A 15,727-nucleotide genomic window follows, 5' to 3' on the forward strand; every position below is an offset into this window, starting at 1 on the left:
CCTTACCTGCATACACTTTGTTTCCCACTTACCACACTCTACAGCAACAACAGGTTTTCTATGGTAGAGTTTGCCAAAATTAACGGCCTGACGTTGAAGGATAGTTGTACTGTACCACTGCATTTACTTCAGCATCGAGGAAACACCTGAACAATTGAATTTACAATATGCAACAGTTCATTAGAAGGGAAGTTGCTACATTGGCATCAGTCTTATAGTGATTATGCCAGATAAAAATACACCAAAAATACACCGTACTGGAGGGTTCCCTGTGGGCACTCAACACACCTGTACAAACTAGTAACCTAACAGTCTAGCACACTAATGAGAAGGTTTCAATCTGTTGTTGAACAAAGAGATGATCTGAGGAATATCAAGTGAGCAAATTGGACAATCGCCAATATTCAAGCATCTATTGATCACAACCTAGTTTCAATTATTATTGTTGAGAGGCTGCCATTGCCGAATACTACTGTTGAGAAGAGATCACCATCGTCGATAGCTCAAATCAATGTAAATAGGACAGGTTTCAAGAAATTGTCAGCCTAACAAGATTGAAGGCAAGAGAGCATGACAATGCTTTGCGTATGAAATGGTTTATCGAATCGTAAACGCCAGAACAAACTGTTCTTATCAAAGTTGAAAACGGAGACAAAAGGTTTCAATGAGCAATGGGTAAGAGAAAATACATAGTTGATTAATTCCAATATGAGTGTTTAATTTCAATCTCATCCAATTTTTGTTTGATTTTAATTTCAAACCAAGTCTCACTAAGTTACAAAATTAGGATCTTTGAGTTTTTACTTTCTAGAATAAAACATTTTTAGAGATAGAACTATAGAAGTAATATTACATCAACATAGAAGCATTAAGCTCATGTACTTAATTAAAGGGATACTGAAAGATACCGATTATACTCGATAATAAGAACGAGCGATAAGACACGAGCAGCTGTAATCTAAGAAAACAAGTAAAGAAAAATTAACACGAATACCGTCAAGCTACATTTGGTCATAATATCTCAAACTGGTACAAAAAACAGACCCTATTTGGTCGAATACCGCCTCTAAATTTCTCAATCATACAGTAAGCCCTTGTGGTGCAGCAGCCACTGGTGCCTTAAGCTTAGGCTTCTCAACCACAATAGCCTGTGTGGTTAGAACCATTCCTGCAACCGAAGCTGCATTTTGCAGACCACATCTGGTCACCTTTGCTGGATCAATGACTCCAGATTCCACCAAATTCTCGTACTTGTCGGTCATTGCATTGTAGCCAACCTCCCATTCGCTCTCCTTCACTTTCTCCACCACCACTTCACCTTCAACTCCAGCATTTTGAGCTATTAAAGATGCCGGTGCCACCAATGCCTGCAAAAATACGTTCGTTTATGTTCATCCGTTTACGCTTGTTTAAATGATCATGCAAATTATTTGAAATTGTTACTAATTTCAAATCAAATTGATATTCATATGTTTGTTCGTGAACCATTCATTTATTTTGTTTGTGAGCTTTTGGTTTATAATGTTAACAAACGGACATAAACACACACTTCCATTTTCTTAATGAACAAGACCGTCTGTTCATTTAAATGCTCATGTTCATTTGGGAAAGTAAAACGAACGGACATGAACAAGCCCCTATCGTGCTTGTTTGGTTCGCTTACAAACTTAGCAAGCATGAGTCAATTTGGTTCAATTATGAGCTACAGCCGAAAACATAATGATTTCTATACTTTTAGTTTTTTATAACTGATTGGTTTTGGATAATTTTAGGTTATTGAAAAAGAAGGTTCAATTAACTCAGATAAAATCATAAAATATTATTTCAGTTAATAAAAATTATAACCCGGGTCAAATACAATATTAGTAATTTTTTTCTCTTACAAAAAAGACAACTAATATGTTATTTATAAGAAATTATAAATACTTTTTTTTGACAAGGCGGTTCAGTTAATTTGGTTATTTAAACAAATATGACCTTACCCGAAGCATAAAAATCGATTGTCAAAACAACCATAAGCGAATCAATCGGTTTATTAATTTGTTCATGTATCTCAATTCCGTTCTTTATTTATTTCATTTTGGTTGGGTTATCCGGTTTTCATGTACACCCATAGTTATGATGCATGAATTACCTTTTGAATGATGTCAGCACCTAACCGTTCATCTGCATCCTCAATTGTGTCTTTAATGGCTGGAACCAATGTCGATAGATGAACAAATGCAGTACCGCCACCTGGCACTATACCTTCTTCAATAGCAGCAAAAGTTGCATTTTTGGCGTCTTCAATACGCAACTTACGGTCTTCCAATTCAGTTTCGGTTGCAGCACCAACTTTAATCACCGCAATCCCACCCGATAACTTTGCAATTCGTTCAGACAATTTCTCAGTATCATAGACAGAATCAGTCTCAAATAATTCCTTTTTTATCTGGGCTATTCTTGATTGAATCTCGTCCTTCGTTGCTGCGTCAGCAATTATGGTTGTTGAGTCCTTGGTAACTGTGATTTTCCTCGCAGTCCCGAGCTGATCCACCGTGGCATTTTGAATTAGCAGGCCCATGTCACCGGCTAGATACTCGGACCCTGGTCAAACAGGTAACACGGGTCAAATGGGTCAAACAGGTAAAACGAGTCAAACAGATCAGAAGGGTTAAACAGGTAAATAAAACAAATCAAATCTCAAAACATGTAAAACAAGTTAAACATGTCAGAAGGGTCAAACAGGTAAAACAAGTCAAATGGGTCAAACAGGCAAAACGAGTCATACGGGTTAGAAGGGTCAAGCAGGTAAAACAGGTCAGAAGGGTCAAACAGGTAAAACAAGTCAAATGGATCAAACAGGTAAAACGACTTAAATGAGTCAATACGGTCAAACAGATAAAACGAGTCAAACAGGTAAAACGAGTAAAAAGGGTCAAACAGGTAAAACGAGTCAGATGGGTCGTAAACTCAAATGGGTCAAAAATCAAAAGTCTACCTGTCACTATGGCGATATCTTGAAGCAAAGCCTTTCTTCTCTCACCAAAACCGGGAGCCTTAATGGCAGCGACGTTAACAATACCGCGAAGTTTGTTAACAACGAGTGTAGCCAAAGCCTCACCGGTAATATCTTCAGCAATAATAAACAAAGGCACTCTTAATTGAGTGGTTTGTTCCAATATAGGAATAATATCCTTTATTGCTGATATCTTTTGATCTGTAATAAGAACCCTAGCATTCTCGAATTCAACAAGAAGCTTCTCAGGGTAGGTAACAAATTGTGGAGATATGTATCCTCTATCAATCTGCAAAAAGATAACCAAGATCATCAAATATTATTATAAAATTACAATTTATAATTCTCAGTTTACAATCTACAAACCTCCATTCCTTCTTCAACATCAACAGTTGTCTCAAAAGAAGATGATGACTCGATAGACAAGACTCCGTCGGGTCCAACTTTGTCAATAGCATCAGCAATCATGCTTCCAATTACGTCATCATTACCCGCAGAGATTGAAGCAATGGCTGAAAACAAATTCAAGAATCTGATCAGTTGATGTGAACATGTATGGTAAAAGTTGGGAGTAAAGTAAAGAAGCATGATGTTACCTTGAATATCTTCACGACCTTTAACGGGCCGGGCCTTTTTCTCAAGCTGCTCAATTAAAGCAGCTACCGTCTTATCAATACCTTTCTTTAATGACACCGGGTTAGCACCTGAAGTGACACTCAGGAGACCGAGTTTGATAATCTCACGGGCAAGAACCGAAGCTGTGGTTGTACCGTCACCAGCTGAGTCATTGGTTCTGCTTGCCACCTGTACAAATCAGTTGATAAATACATGAATGATGCTACAAAATTGATCTATTGATTACAGTTTTGATAATTGTTTTTTAAATATTCAAATTGTTATCAATCTTAAGCTGTTAATAAATTAAAACAATTAATCAAAGAACAAGTAACCGAAAAATTGATCGAACAATTATAGAAACAGAAACATAATGCAACAGTGCAAGTCCCAAACCTCTCTGATAAGAGCGGCACCAGCATTTTCCATGGGGTCAGGTAGCTCAATAGCTCTAGCAATTGTAACTCCATCATTAACCACCTTTGGAGAACCATATTCATCCAATACAACATTTCTCCCTGACAAATTCAAATTCATATACTTAATGAACATTACATTGCATAGTACAACATGATATGAACCCTAAATACAAACAAATAGGCCTCTAAATGAACCAAACGTTCAGTGAACTGTTTCAAAACTGTTCAGCGGGAAGTTCGTTTATTTAATAAACAAACGAAGATAAACATAACTTTTTCTTTCATTTTTTAGACAAACGATCAACAACACAATATTTCGTAAGTTCATTTACATTCGTTTATGTTAGTTTAAATACCAATAGCAAATGATTAGATATTATTTGTATTTTATATGCACTTAATCTTTCATATTTGTTCGTTTAAGTGTGTTCATTTATGTTCGTGAACTGCTCATTTAGATTTTTATCGAACAAACATGAACATCTCCATTTATTATACGAATGAACATGAACACAAATATTTGTTCGTGTTTGTTTTAAGTTAAATAAACAAATGCAAACATGCCCTTGTTCATGTTATTTGGTTCATTTACAGGCCTACAAACAAATCCACCAAAACATGAAATAGCAATAACCGAACCGTTAACTGAAGCGAACTGAAAATAACCAATAACCGAATTAACCAAAAAGCAGTTATCGGTTACTTTTTTGTACCCTAGGTTAACCAAAATTAACCGAACCAAACCATTCAAATTTCATATATTTCTAGTTTTTACATCTCCATTTCCATTTCATGTATTTCATATTTTATAGCACCAGTTTCCATATCATGTATTTATATCTACATTTGAATTCCATGTATCATATATTTTCAAGTGAAAAGTGAAAATCTAATCGAATAAAAACCGAAAAGTAGAATACAATACCTCTGGGGCCAAGAGTAAGTCCAACAACATCTGCAAGCTTATCAATTCCAGCCTGCATCTTGGCCCTGGAACGCTGATCGAATTCGATATCTTTCGCAGCAGCTCGAACCGCAAACCGCCTACTATTGGAGTGTCTCACCTTGTTCACTTTCTGAAACTGAACACTTCTCTTGTTTCCATCAATCACACTCCCCTGCACACACAATAAAACAAATTACAACCAAATAATAACACAATTGAAGTGGAAAGTAGTAGTAAGCACCTTGTTGTGTGAAGAGAGAATTGAAGGTGTAGAGATTGCATTGGCAGATGCCATTGAAGAAGATAAAATAGATAATGAAGATGAGAGCTTTGCTTTGGTTTGGGTTGTGGATAAGGAAATGGTTAATGTGAGAGTTGTTGCTAGTTTTATATTAGGGTTTGGGGGTTTAGCGACAAAACGAGTATTCAATAATAATAATAATAATAATAATAATACGACGTCGTATGGAACGTTTGAAGATTGGCATTCGTCTAGAAAGTTCACTCCTAGTGTGGAATTAACTTGGATTAATCGGTGAAACTGAATTACTGAAATGATATTGTTGAACGGTATCAAATATCGGTGGATTGGTTAAATGATTTTCTAGATCTGATAATGGTGAGTCGGTTATGGTTAATTATGTTTTTATACCTGCTAAACTGAACCGAACTGATTGTATGTTTTTTTTTATATTATAGATTATTTGTATTTTATTTAACGTTATTTAAGAATTTATTTTCAAGGCATAAGAATTTCGAGCTCAAACTTTTAGGCCCAAATAATAAAAAATTATATTATTTTGAGTCGTTTTAGCTAGCACAGAATACATGGTTAACGACCCGCTATAAGCTTCAAAATCGATTAATCAAAACCGTTATAAACAATTGGTTATGGTTTTCCATTAACCCACATGTTGGTTTTGGTTATGGTTATGGTTTTGGGTTTAAGCCGACTCATGCACCCCTTAAAGTTAACTATTATATTATCAACAAAGTATTAATCATTTGTTTAATGTTTGTAGTTTTCGAGTAGTGATAGCACAAAAGGCAAAGATGAAGAGGCTGTATGGAGGGGAATTGAGGAATAACTCAGGTAAACAGTTTCTTTTACTATGTACGCTACCCATGATGCTCGAGTTTCATCGGAGATTAGCCTTTGATTGTAAAGGCAGAATGAAGCTTTCCAACAAGACCCACCCATCAATAGACGAAAACTGGTCTTTCACCGTAGTCATGATTCGGATTGGGACAACCCCTTGACTCTTTCGTCACCTGGCTAGATTATTTTATCATGTATCTTGTATTAACTTTATTGCAATGAAACTTTTTATTATATATTTCCGTTTTCGAGAACGAAAATTATTATATTATAATTAACTATGATTACGAATGGATTATTTACTGCATTTTATATCAATGATTTTTTTTAAAAATTGTCGGTACACGTTACGTAGGTATTTCATCGCTACTGTTTTTATAGGTAATCCGTTGGAAACGACCATTTTTAGCGAATTTACAAAAAGATGCCGGTGATCCATCTATAATACGTTCCAGTTGAGATTACCACAATCATATTTCGGGCGACCGCCTTACTACCAATGGGTTTTTGTCAGTATCCAACTTCACTGACGGACTTGGCCGCCAATGATACTCTGTGTTTAGTATTGATATAAAAATACACGTTTTTATTTGCTTCTTAAGTTATTTGCTTAAGTTAATTTCGTATCGAACGGAGATTTATACGTGTGCACATTTATACGTGTGTTATACATTGCCCCAAAGTTCCATAAAAGTGTGTAAATGTATTTATGGTTCATGGTAAGGTAAACGTTAGCTTGTGCGTGTATATATATACACACCCCGATTTAATTGACATTTATTTGCAAAGGTTGGCTTGTATTTTGATTTTTGAGTTAGTCATTCACTAATTTGTATTCAATCTCGAGTACTCTTGCTGAAGCCAAACAATCCCATGCTCAAGTAATTAATTTATGAAAACAAAGATCATCAATAACTTCATATATACAATACGTTTTATGCGTGTAAGCGGTATATATGAAGTTATTGATAATCTTGAATTGTGGCGGAGCCACCTTATCAACACCGGGTTCGGCCGAACCCGGTCTTCTTTCGGCTTTATATATAACCTATAGTGTCGAATTAACTAGTGAACCCATTCTTTTTCGGTAAGCGAATCCAGTATTGTTTAAAAAAATACATTCGAACCCACTTATAATGAGAAATTTAGTTATATTTTTTAATAATGAATATTTTTTTATAAGATATAGAAAGATTTTTAAAAAATTGTAAAAATTAGTAACAAACATTATATATAGGCCCATAATAACCCATATATAGATTATTAAAAAATTCAAAACTATATGGATTAGTAAGCGCAACTCAGTTATCATTCTTAAACATAATACATAAATAAATAAATAAATAAACAAACAAAAGCATCGAACATCGCCTCAACAACTAATCAGCTTCATTCTCTATCGTCCATACGACCATGGCCACATCGCCTTGGGTGCTTTGCTTCAAGATTTCAACCAGCGCCAACAACCAACATCCGTTAATCTATCGCTTGAGAAATGTTTTTCTTCAATGAAGCATGTGAATTCGGATTTGCGTAATCATTTGGGTGTCGATTATATAAGTGATGATTATATTTGTTGTATTAAAAATGAGTTCTTTTTCCAAAGTCGCGATTGAAGATATCATCTTCAAAACATGAAGTGCGTAGTGAACAATAATAATAGGTATTATCTTTTTATTTCATATGACTTTGTATTATATTGAATGTTAACGATATAATTTTCATGACAATGATATTGCATTTTATTTATCTGACCGAATGATCGACCAACCCATTCGCTCCGAAAACTTCGACACTGGAAAAAAATCAAGCATCGAAAAATCCCGAACCTGTAGAAAAAAGTTTCTGGCTCCGCCACTGATCTTGAATATCATTTTATTAGAAGTCATACACAAACTAGTATCAACATGATCCTTTCACTTATTTATAGTATGGTACAGAGATCATCCGGCTAAATAGTACAAGGTTCCTATATATCACTACATAACATACACCATTTAAGTGGAAAGTACAACCTCATGTTGTGTATTGTATATGTTACAAAACTAGGGGTGCTTCTTTATGACACTACCGAAAGTATATACATTCAAGGGTTTATATCATTTTTGTTGGCATCACCGGCATAACCACCATTATTGAAGTCATCCCTTGAAAGGTGATGGTGGTTTTCTAGGCTGCTTGCATCAACGGATGAGCCACCACCGTAATTGCCATAGTCTTGTCGGGGAATGTGGTGGTGGTTATCAACAGAGCTATTTATACTCTCAGTCAGCTTTTGTTGAGAAATCTTTTACTCGTATCATCCTTTAAAGCTTTCCTGTGGTGTTCGATGGCCAAACAGGAGGTGGCCGCCATCGCTAGCACCACTAGGAGAGCAACCGTGACAAGCCTCATTTCTTATAGTGTTTGTGATGAGTGAAAATGTTTTAAGTTGGAGTTGCTTTTATAGGGGAATAAAAGAGTTTTCTACGTTGGTATACTATTACCAAAATGAGGCAACATTAAGTGGAGAAACTATACCTCACCAATAATGTAAGTTTTTAATGATGCTTAAGAAATAGAAACTTTCCACCAATGGTTACAAATGGCAAGAAATTAAAAATAAATAATAAATTAGCTCATTTTCATGTTAAGCATTGGAAGTTAGAGAAACACCTTCGCTTAGCAACGAACCATCACTATGGTTTGAATGAACGATACAAGTTAGGTTGTGTGTTATGGTTTAACTAAGAATGTATATGTTTTAAATATCTCAAACGACGAATGGTCTTAGATACAAAAGTTTTATGAGTGTCGTTGCAACCATTGTATATTTTTAAAAGAGTAAACAGTAGTTTTCTTCCATGTGGTTTGTCCAAATCTGCAGTTTTAGTCCAATAGTTTCAAATTTACGGTTTCTGTCCCTGTGGTTTCGTTTTACTTGCAATTAAACCCCTCACGTGAGGGTCAATTTTGTCATTTTTCTCCCCAAATAAATCCTGGTCCTAATTCGCAAGCCCACTCACGCGAGGGGCTGGGGTGTATTTGGGGAAAAAGGGAAAAAAAGGACCAAACTACCCTTCATGTGAAGGGATGCTGATGGGTTTAACGACCACACTTAACGAGATTAATGAATTCGGGTTTAATTGTAAGTGAAATGAAACTATGGTGACGAAAATTACAAATTTAAAACTATTTGACTAAAACTGCAAATTTGAACAAACCACGGGGACGAAAACCTCTCTCTTTTTTAAATATCTTGAGCAATGAAAGTTATAGGCATGCTATACAAAATATTAAAATTGTAAGAGATACGTACCTCTTTCAAAATAATATTTCCAATCATGGTTATCCTGTCTAATCATGGTTAACAGAAAATAAATTTGACGATCGAGACTTTGTTGCTTGTTAGTCTTAGACTAACTTAATCACCAATAAACTTAGCCTTATACCATGCATGTTACTAGATAATTATCTTGTGTACGAAACATAACTTCTAGTGTATGAACACCCAGGAACATCAGTGGTACGATGTTGATATTATAAATTTGTAAGAGCATTCACAATAGTTCATTTATAATTATATGAGATAGATATCTAATTTTTTTATAAGGGTTGTAAGTGATCGTGAGCAGAGGCAAGATAAAATTTTAAAGAGATTAGTATATTTGGAGGAACACTGTTTATCTCCTGTTTATATTTTAATATAGTATTTGAAAGTGGTTATGAGTGCAAGAACAGAACGACAAACGTTAAGGATAAAAATATAAATAAAAATATTATTTAATTTTATTGTGTAATATATATCAATATTTATCACTCGATTCTGGTGCAATGAATAGTTACCATGTGCTTTTTCTAAGTTTCGGTCTCACCTCTATTTTTTAAATATACTTCTTTAACTTAGCCATTTGACTGTTACTCATTTTGGTTTCATTGATAATTTATGTTAACATAAAAATTCTAAATACGCAGTTTTGTACATTTATTTTGTAGAAAGTTTCGATATATTCTATTGAAAACAAAGTTGTATTCATAATAAAGCACCATGACAAACCCGATTCCAACCAAACAAAATTGATATCGGTGTTGGTATTATCGGAACCAGCACCGGTATTTGTTTCTATGGTTTTGATCGATGTAAATCACGTGCAAATATCATTTTCGGCATAACACGACTTTCATTTTCCAGTTTCACTCTTTCATTTGCTATAGCGACCTTCAATACCTTAACAAACCAGACTAACATCGACAAAATTCCCATCGCATCCCACAGGAAATCCAACTAGTTGTATTTTATTTGTAGTTTTGTTTTGTCTTTGAGAGGGTTTGACAACAAGCTTAAAACACATCATTTTATTGAAAAGATGAGTGCAAACTTATTTTAAGGATAAAAATTACTTATCTCAATTAATCTTTTTGATATGGTTTCCCAGAGAACGTCTAAGTCAAACTTTGAAGCTTTGTGTAAGCTCAGTTGGTCAAGACAACATAGTCTGACTAAAATGAGACAACCATGCTCTCCAAATTTAAGAGTACGTGTGGTGACATAAACACAAAAATAAAGTCATGGTTCTAAAAAAATGAAGACGGCATCAGAAACCGACAATAAATAGAAGCTTTCCATTATTAAAGTGGAAGATAAAGAGATATCAACACAAGCGCACACTGGCATTTGAAAACTATGGATCATCATAATTACGTGATGTAGTGATATCAATTTGTTGTAATAGCAGTCGTCGTCTCATTATGTTGATAGTGCAACTAGAAACTTTATGGTATTGTAAGAAACGATGGTGTAATCTTGAGATTGTATTGATACTTGTGTACATATATGATAATAGTTATTGTATAACTATATTAAAAAAATAATATAAATGAAATACTCGTTTAGGCTCGCAAGCCGGCTCGAGCTTGATATGTGAGGCTCGGTCTTGTGCTTGTTTATTAAATGATTCGTTATAAAAGCTCAAGTTCTTTAAGTTCCACTCGATTTGAATTTTTAACGAGCTAATCTTGAGTGGTTCAACTCGTTTACACCCTAACTGAAGTGTTAATTCGTTGTCAAATTAAAGTAGATGAATCTCTTTATATAAGGGTCGATCAGTCACAACATTACATTTGATGATTGGTAGTTGACGATCATAACACTTAATTATCATTTATATAAGTGGGAACATCAACAAAAGATTCCATCAACGGTAACTAAGTTAGCACTGATCCCTCTGTTGCCATCGAACTTAGAGTTCGCATAGGCATCTCTTGGAACCCTTGATATGGAGGTACTGTCTAGGGATGATTTTTGTATCGGTACTGAAAGTACAAGTAACAAAAATGTACCGATATTCGGTGTCATTTCCTCATCCCTAGTACTACCAACTTGAACCTCTATATAAATAGTCATGAAGAGGCGTGTGCTCTACGCCTCTTAACTCGCACAATCTATATTTTGAAGTTTGATTTGAACTTTTAAGTGAATTCTAAATAGTCAAATAGTTCAGTGACACTAAAAATCACCAACATACATCCATTACTATAAAATGGCGTTAGGTTGTCTATAAGGAATTTATGCTGAGCCTTTTTTCCTTGAAAAACGACTATATGTATTAATAAACTGTAAAGAACTATGCATTCAACCTTCAAATTTATAATCTTATTAAATCCAAAAATCTAACTATACTATTAAAACGAGACAAGTTGTCCAAAGAACTAGTGCCTACCCGGTTCCAGACTTCCAGTTGTAGGTCCCTAGCCGGATCGAAAAGAGACTGTTAAGATTGTCTAAGGGGCGGGATCCCCTTAGATATCTATACAAAAATGTTATGATCAGTAGAAACACAAGAGTATACTAATAGTTCGTTTATTGATCTTCTAACTCGGTAGACTATCAACACCGAAACAAAATATATTGGCTGGAGGAAGTAGACTAAAACCCTAGGCCGAACTTATCTCATATACCCAATAAGTTCGCCACTTAGCTATCTTCGCTCCAGCCTAAACATACATGTAAATGACACAAAACAATGTGTTCATTACAGACTCGATAATAAACAGCTAACACATGAACTACGGACCGGTTGGTTTGACGGGGCATGGTCCAACCAGCCGATTCAGTCGGGTTTTATAACATTAGTAATGAACCATGATGACCCCCCCCCCCCCCCCCCGACACCCCCCCTCCCCAAGAGAAAAATGTACTGCTTTCAATGCACAAGTTACAAGTCACTGAAACTGTAAGACTCAAATGGAAATAAAGGTAAGCAACTATAAGACACCAACAGTCAATTTGGCATCAAATACAATATCTTCACATTCCCAAAGGCCAAAATTAATAACACCTTGATTTTTCATTAATTCAGGATTAAGAAAACACGATAAGTTTATCAATTTTTAACCTGGAAAAAGCTTGAACCTGCTCAAACTTGTACAGTAATCCAACATAAATTGGTAAGATAAGTGTCACATGAACGTGTGTTCACCGTTTTTTAACCTTCTTCCCCGAATTCTTTAGTGAATCTCTCGTGAACCTCAAGGTCACTTTTGCTCACAGTTGGCCGCTGCCTTGCAAGAACCTTGTCAAAGTCGTCTCGCATGATGGGCGGTGGATTAATCTGAAATAAGTTTCATTTATTTATTAAAATACGAATAATCATTTTTTTCCAAACACTCGACTACTACTAATTATATGATTATTTAAACCAGATGGCTAACACTTTTAATCCAAAAAAAAAAGAGTTACCTTTGCAGCCAACCCTTTTGCTGCAAGTTCCTGCATGGCGGTTTGGTCGGCTCCGCGTTGTTTTGAACCACATGGGACCCACAAACCGTCATGTGTGTTAACAAAAAACATGGCATCCTGAGTTTTACGTATAGGTTCAAATAAAACATCCTTCACCTACAAAATCCATTAATAAATATTATTAGATTTAATAGATATGATAAGTATACCAAAATGTTATTCTGAAATCTGTGCAGTAAACATAACAGCTCCGCTTACACAAACAGCAATATCAGAACCAGAAAATCCATCAGTCTTACGAGCCAAGGCTTCAAAGTCACTTTCAGTCAAGTTATTTGGAGTATCTCCTAAATGCGTCTGCATAGTAATTCACATATCAGGATACAATGTTTTCACTTTCACGAACTTGCAAATACAGGTGGCAATATTGGCCCATTTTCTATTGATAAATTAGAATCCAGATTTCAAAGAAACTGTTTTATAACAAACAAATATTTATAAAATGAGCTGTAAAAATTGAATGTATTTGTAGAAGGCATCATTACTTTAAACATGTGATGTCGCGCCTTCATATCTGGGAGTGGAATGTATATACGCTTGTCAAAACGCCGACGGATAGCCTGCAACGATAATTTGTAAATAATTTCTCAACTTATTAGAATTTTAGTATTAAAAATGAGTTACTAATTTTCAGAAAGACCTGATCCAAAGAGTAGGGTGTGTTTGTTGCTGCAAGTACAAGAACTTTATCATCATTGTGTCCTACACCCTGAAAGAAACAAAAGTTTGAAACTTTTCATTACTTCACATGATCAGTGTTGATTAGAGTACTCATTAATTATTCTAATCACCTGCATTTGAACAAGGATTTCAGTTTTAATGCGCCTTGAAGCTTCATTCTCATTGCCTTCCCCACGTTGACCACCAAGAGAGTCAATCTCATCAATAAAAATGATAGAAGGTGCGCTTTCACGCGCCATTTGAAAAAGATTTGAAACAAGCTTTTCACTTTCACCCATCCACTTCGAAACAAGATCTGAAGATGAAACACTGCAAGAAAGCAGGCATAAGTTCATGTTCATGAGAAAAGAGAATGTATCTATTATCAAATAATACTTATCATCAGAAATATGAATACTGTTAGCTTCATGCAGATCGGTGGTCAGAACTACAACTTAATGGTCCATTTACTTTAAAATTTATCCACACTACAATAGCAAAATATTAAGAAATCAAATTGATTAAAAAAGTGATCTTCATCTTTAAATAGCACGACTAAGACGATACTATGAATGAAAAACGGGCCTTGGGCGACTTCCAACCACGCATTTGACACGAACCCTCTATTAGAGTATTAGCTAATTTGTTACTTCACTCATTTGACCCCATTAAAAATCCAAATCAGCCCGCATTCATAAGAGTATGAGTCAAGACTCAAGATTGACATTAAAGATAATAATATATAAACCAAATCAATCAAGTTACAGAAACTGGGTTGGGTGCTTGGCAGGACTAATTCTTCGGGTTCTTATGATTAATTGTCCTGAACTTTTAAGTCATGTATTTTAGACTTTTGATGTCTCTTGTGTTAATCATTTAAAAATAATGGTCCCTGTTGTCCAGCTATTAGAGTTAAATACCTGAAAAATAAGAGATAACCACCAGAGCACCATGGAGATAGTGAAGTGTGCTTTTGATTCTTATGTTATAGTTGACACCTTTGACTCAATCTATATCCTTTTTTATAAGAGTCAAACTGCCTATGCTAAAAATAAACTTTTCTTATGCACATAAATCCATGTTAATTATGTAGGATTGTAAATAACAGAACATTTGAAGTAATTGATGGTTATTAAGAATTAACACCTGAAAAATGTAGAGTCTGCTTCTGTGGCAACAGCCTTTGCTAAGTATGACTTTCCTGTGCCAGGTGGACCATATAAAAGAAAAGCTCTCCAAGGCTGCCTTTTACCTACCACAAAGGTCAACACAAAGTGTCAAGCATCAATGAAAACATGTTTTATAACTGAAATTAATAATAATAATAATAATAATAATAATTAGTCATTTGTATGCCGTTATTTCACCTACAAGTTAACCTAAGTACCCTAAATATTAAATAAAGAGCTTTCTTCTTCTTCATGAGAAATAACATTAAGGACACGCATACCACTTGAGGCTGTAAGTTGTTTTAAGTCACAAAACATTGTTAAAGTTCTAAATACATTAATTGTTTCGATTTATATTGATACGGTACCAATCAAATATAACATATTCATAACCTGTAAGTAGCACTAACCGGTAAAAAACTGCGGAAACTTAACGGGCAAAACGACGGCCTCCTGCAAGGCCTTTTTGGCAGTACCGAGTCCGGCAACATCAAACCACTTGACGTTAGGTTTCTCCCTGACAATCACGGACCTCAACCCAGTCCTAAGCTTCATATTCTCATCGTCACCACCACCGTTACCCCTGGGTTTGATCTTCTCATCTCCTCGGCACGACGTAAATACCGGGTGAATTTGTAGGTAATGGCTTGGTGAACCTTGGGGTTCTTTTCGTACTTGAGGTGGGCTCTGAAGTAGTCTAAGGCGTTCATGTAAAGAGACAAGGCTTGGGAGTAGTTGCCGGCATTGTCCTGGCGTACGGCTTCTTTCACGTATTCAATTGCCTGTTCTTTCAACTTACCGCTATACATCGCATCTATATGTGAATTAGGGTTTCGATTGATTGATTTGGGTGGAATGAATTAGGGAGAGGATTAAAGGATTATTACGCACGCCATATCTATATCTATGCATGCTATATATATATAGGTGTGATGGATAAGTTATTTTTTCTTTAACGACCAACTAAGTAACCGGGTTACTCCGTACGCGGCTCCTATTAGCTAAGCTAAACGTTGATAAGGAGTTTTTTTTTTAACCTTATA

General features: G+C 35.2%; 1 protein-coding gene, 1 long non-coding RNA gene and 1 pseudogene across 3 annotated transcripts; all 3 read right to left on the reverse strand.

Annotated features, from left to right (window-relative positions):
- Positions 1 to 959: 959 nt before the first annotated feature.
- LOC143567923 (ruBisCO large subunit-binding protein subunit alpha-like) lies at positions 960 to 5,353 on the reverse strand. Its single transcript, XM_077054199.1, has 8 exons — positions 5,220 to 5,353; positions 4,958 to 5,150; positions 4,010 to 4,131; positions 3,595 to 3,802; positions 3,365 to 3,510; positions 2,981 to 3,287; positions 2,135 to 2,586; positions 960 to 1,367 (listed from the first exon to the last, which is right to left on the reverse strand). Exons 1-8 carry the CDS (start codon positions 5,271 to 5,273, stop codon positions 1,080 to 1,082), a joined length of 1,770 nt encoding a protein of 589 aa, XP_076910314.1. The 5' UTR covers positions 5,274 to 5,353; the 3' UTR covers positions 960 to 1,079.
- LOC143567924 (uncharacterized) lies at positions 4,369 to 4,769 on the reverse strand. The gene is made up of 2 exons (XR_013141492.1): positions 4,547 to 4,769; positions 4,369 to 4,515 (listed from the first exon to the last, which is right to left on the reverse strand). It is a non-coding gene; the product is annotated as an uncharacterized LOC143567924 (long non-coding RNA).
- Positions 5,354 to 12,386: 7,033 nt separating the features above from the next.
- LOC143567914 (protein SUPPRESSOR OF K(+) TRANSPORT GROWTH DEFECT 1-like) lies at positions 12,387 to 15,493 on the reverse strand (annotated as a pseudogene). Its single transcript, XR_013141488.1, has 8 exons — positions 15,095 to 15,493; positions 14,662 to 14,767; positions 13,647 to 13,845; positions 13,496 to 13,564; positions 13,341 to 13,415; positions 13,054 to 13,152; positions 12,796 to 12,951; positions 12,387 to 12,667 (listed from the first exon to the last, which is right to left on the reverse strand). The product of XR_013141488.1 is annotated as a protein SUPPRESSOR OF K(+) TRANSPORT GROWTH DEFECT 1-like (transcript).
- Positions 15,494 to 15,727: the final 234 nt, after the last annotated feature.

This window comes from Bidens hawaiensis, unplaced genomic scaffold (genome assembly GCF_021521415.1).
Source record: "Bidens hawaiensis isolate Kalapana, Puna unplaced genomic scaffold, B.hawaiensis_p1.1 tig00023712_1, whole genome shotgun sequence".
In the NCBI taxonomy this organism is placed as follows: domain Eukaryota; kingdom Viridiplantae; phylum Streptophyta; class Magnoliopsida; order Asterales; family Asteraceae; genus Bidens; species Bidens hawaiensis.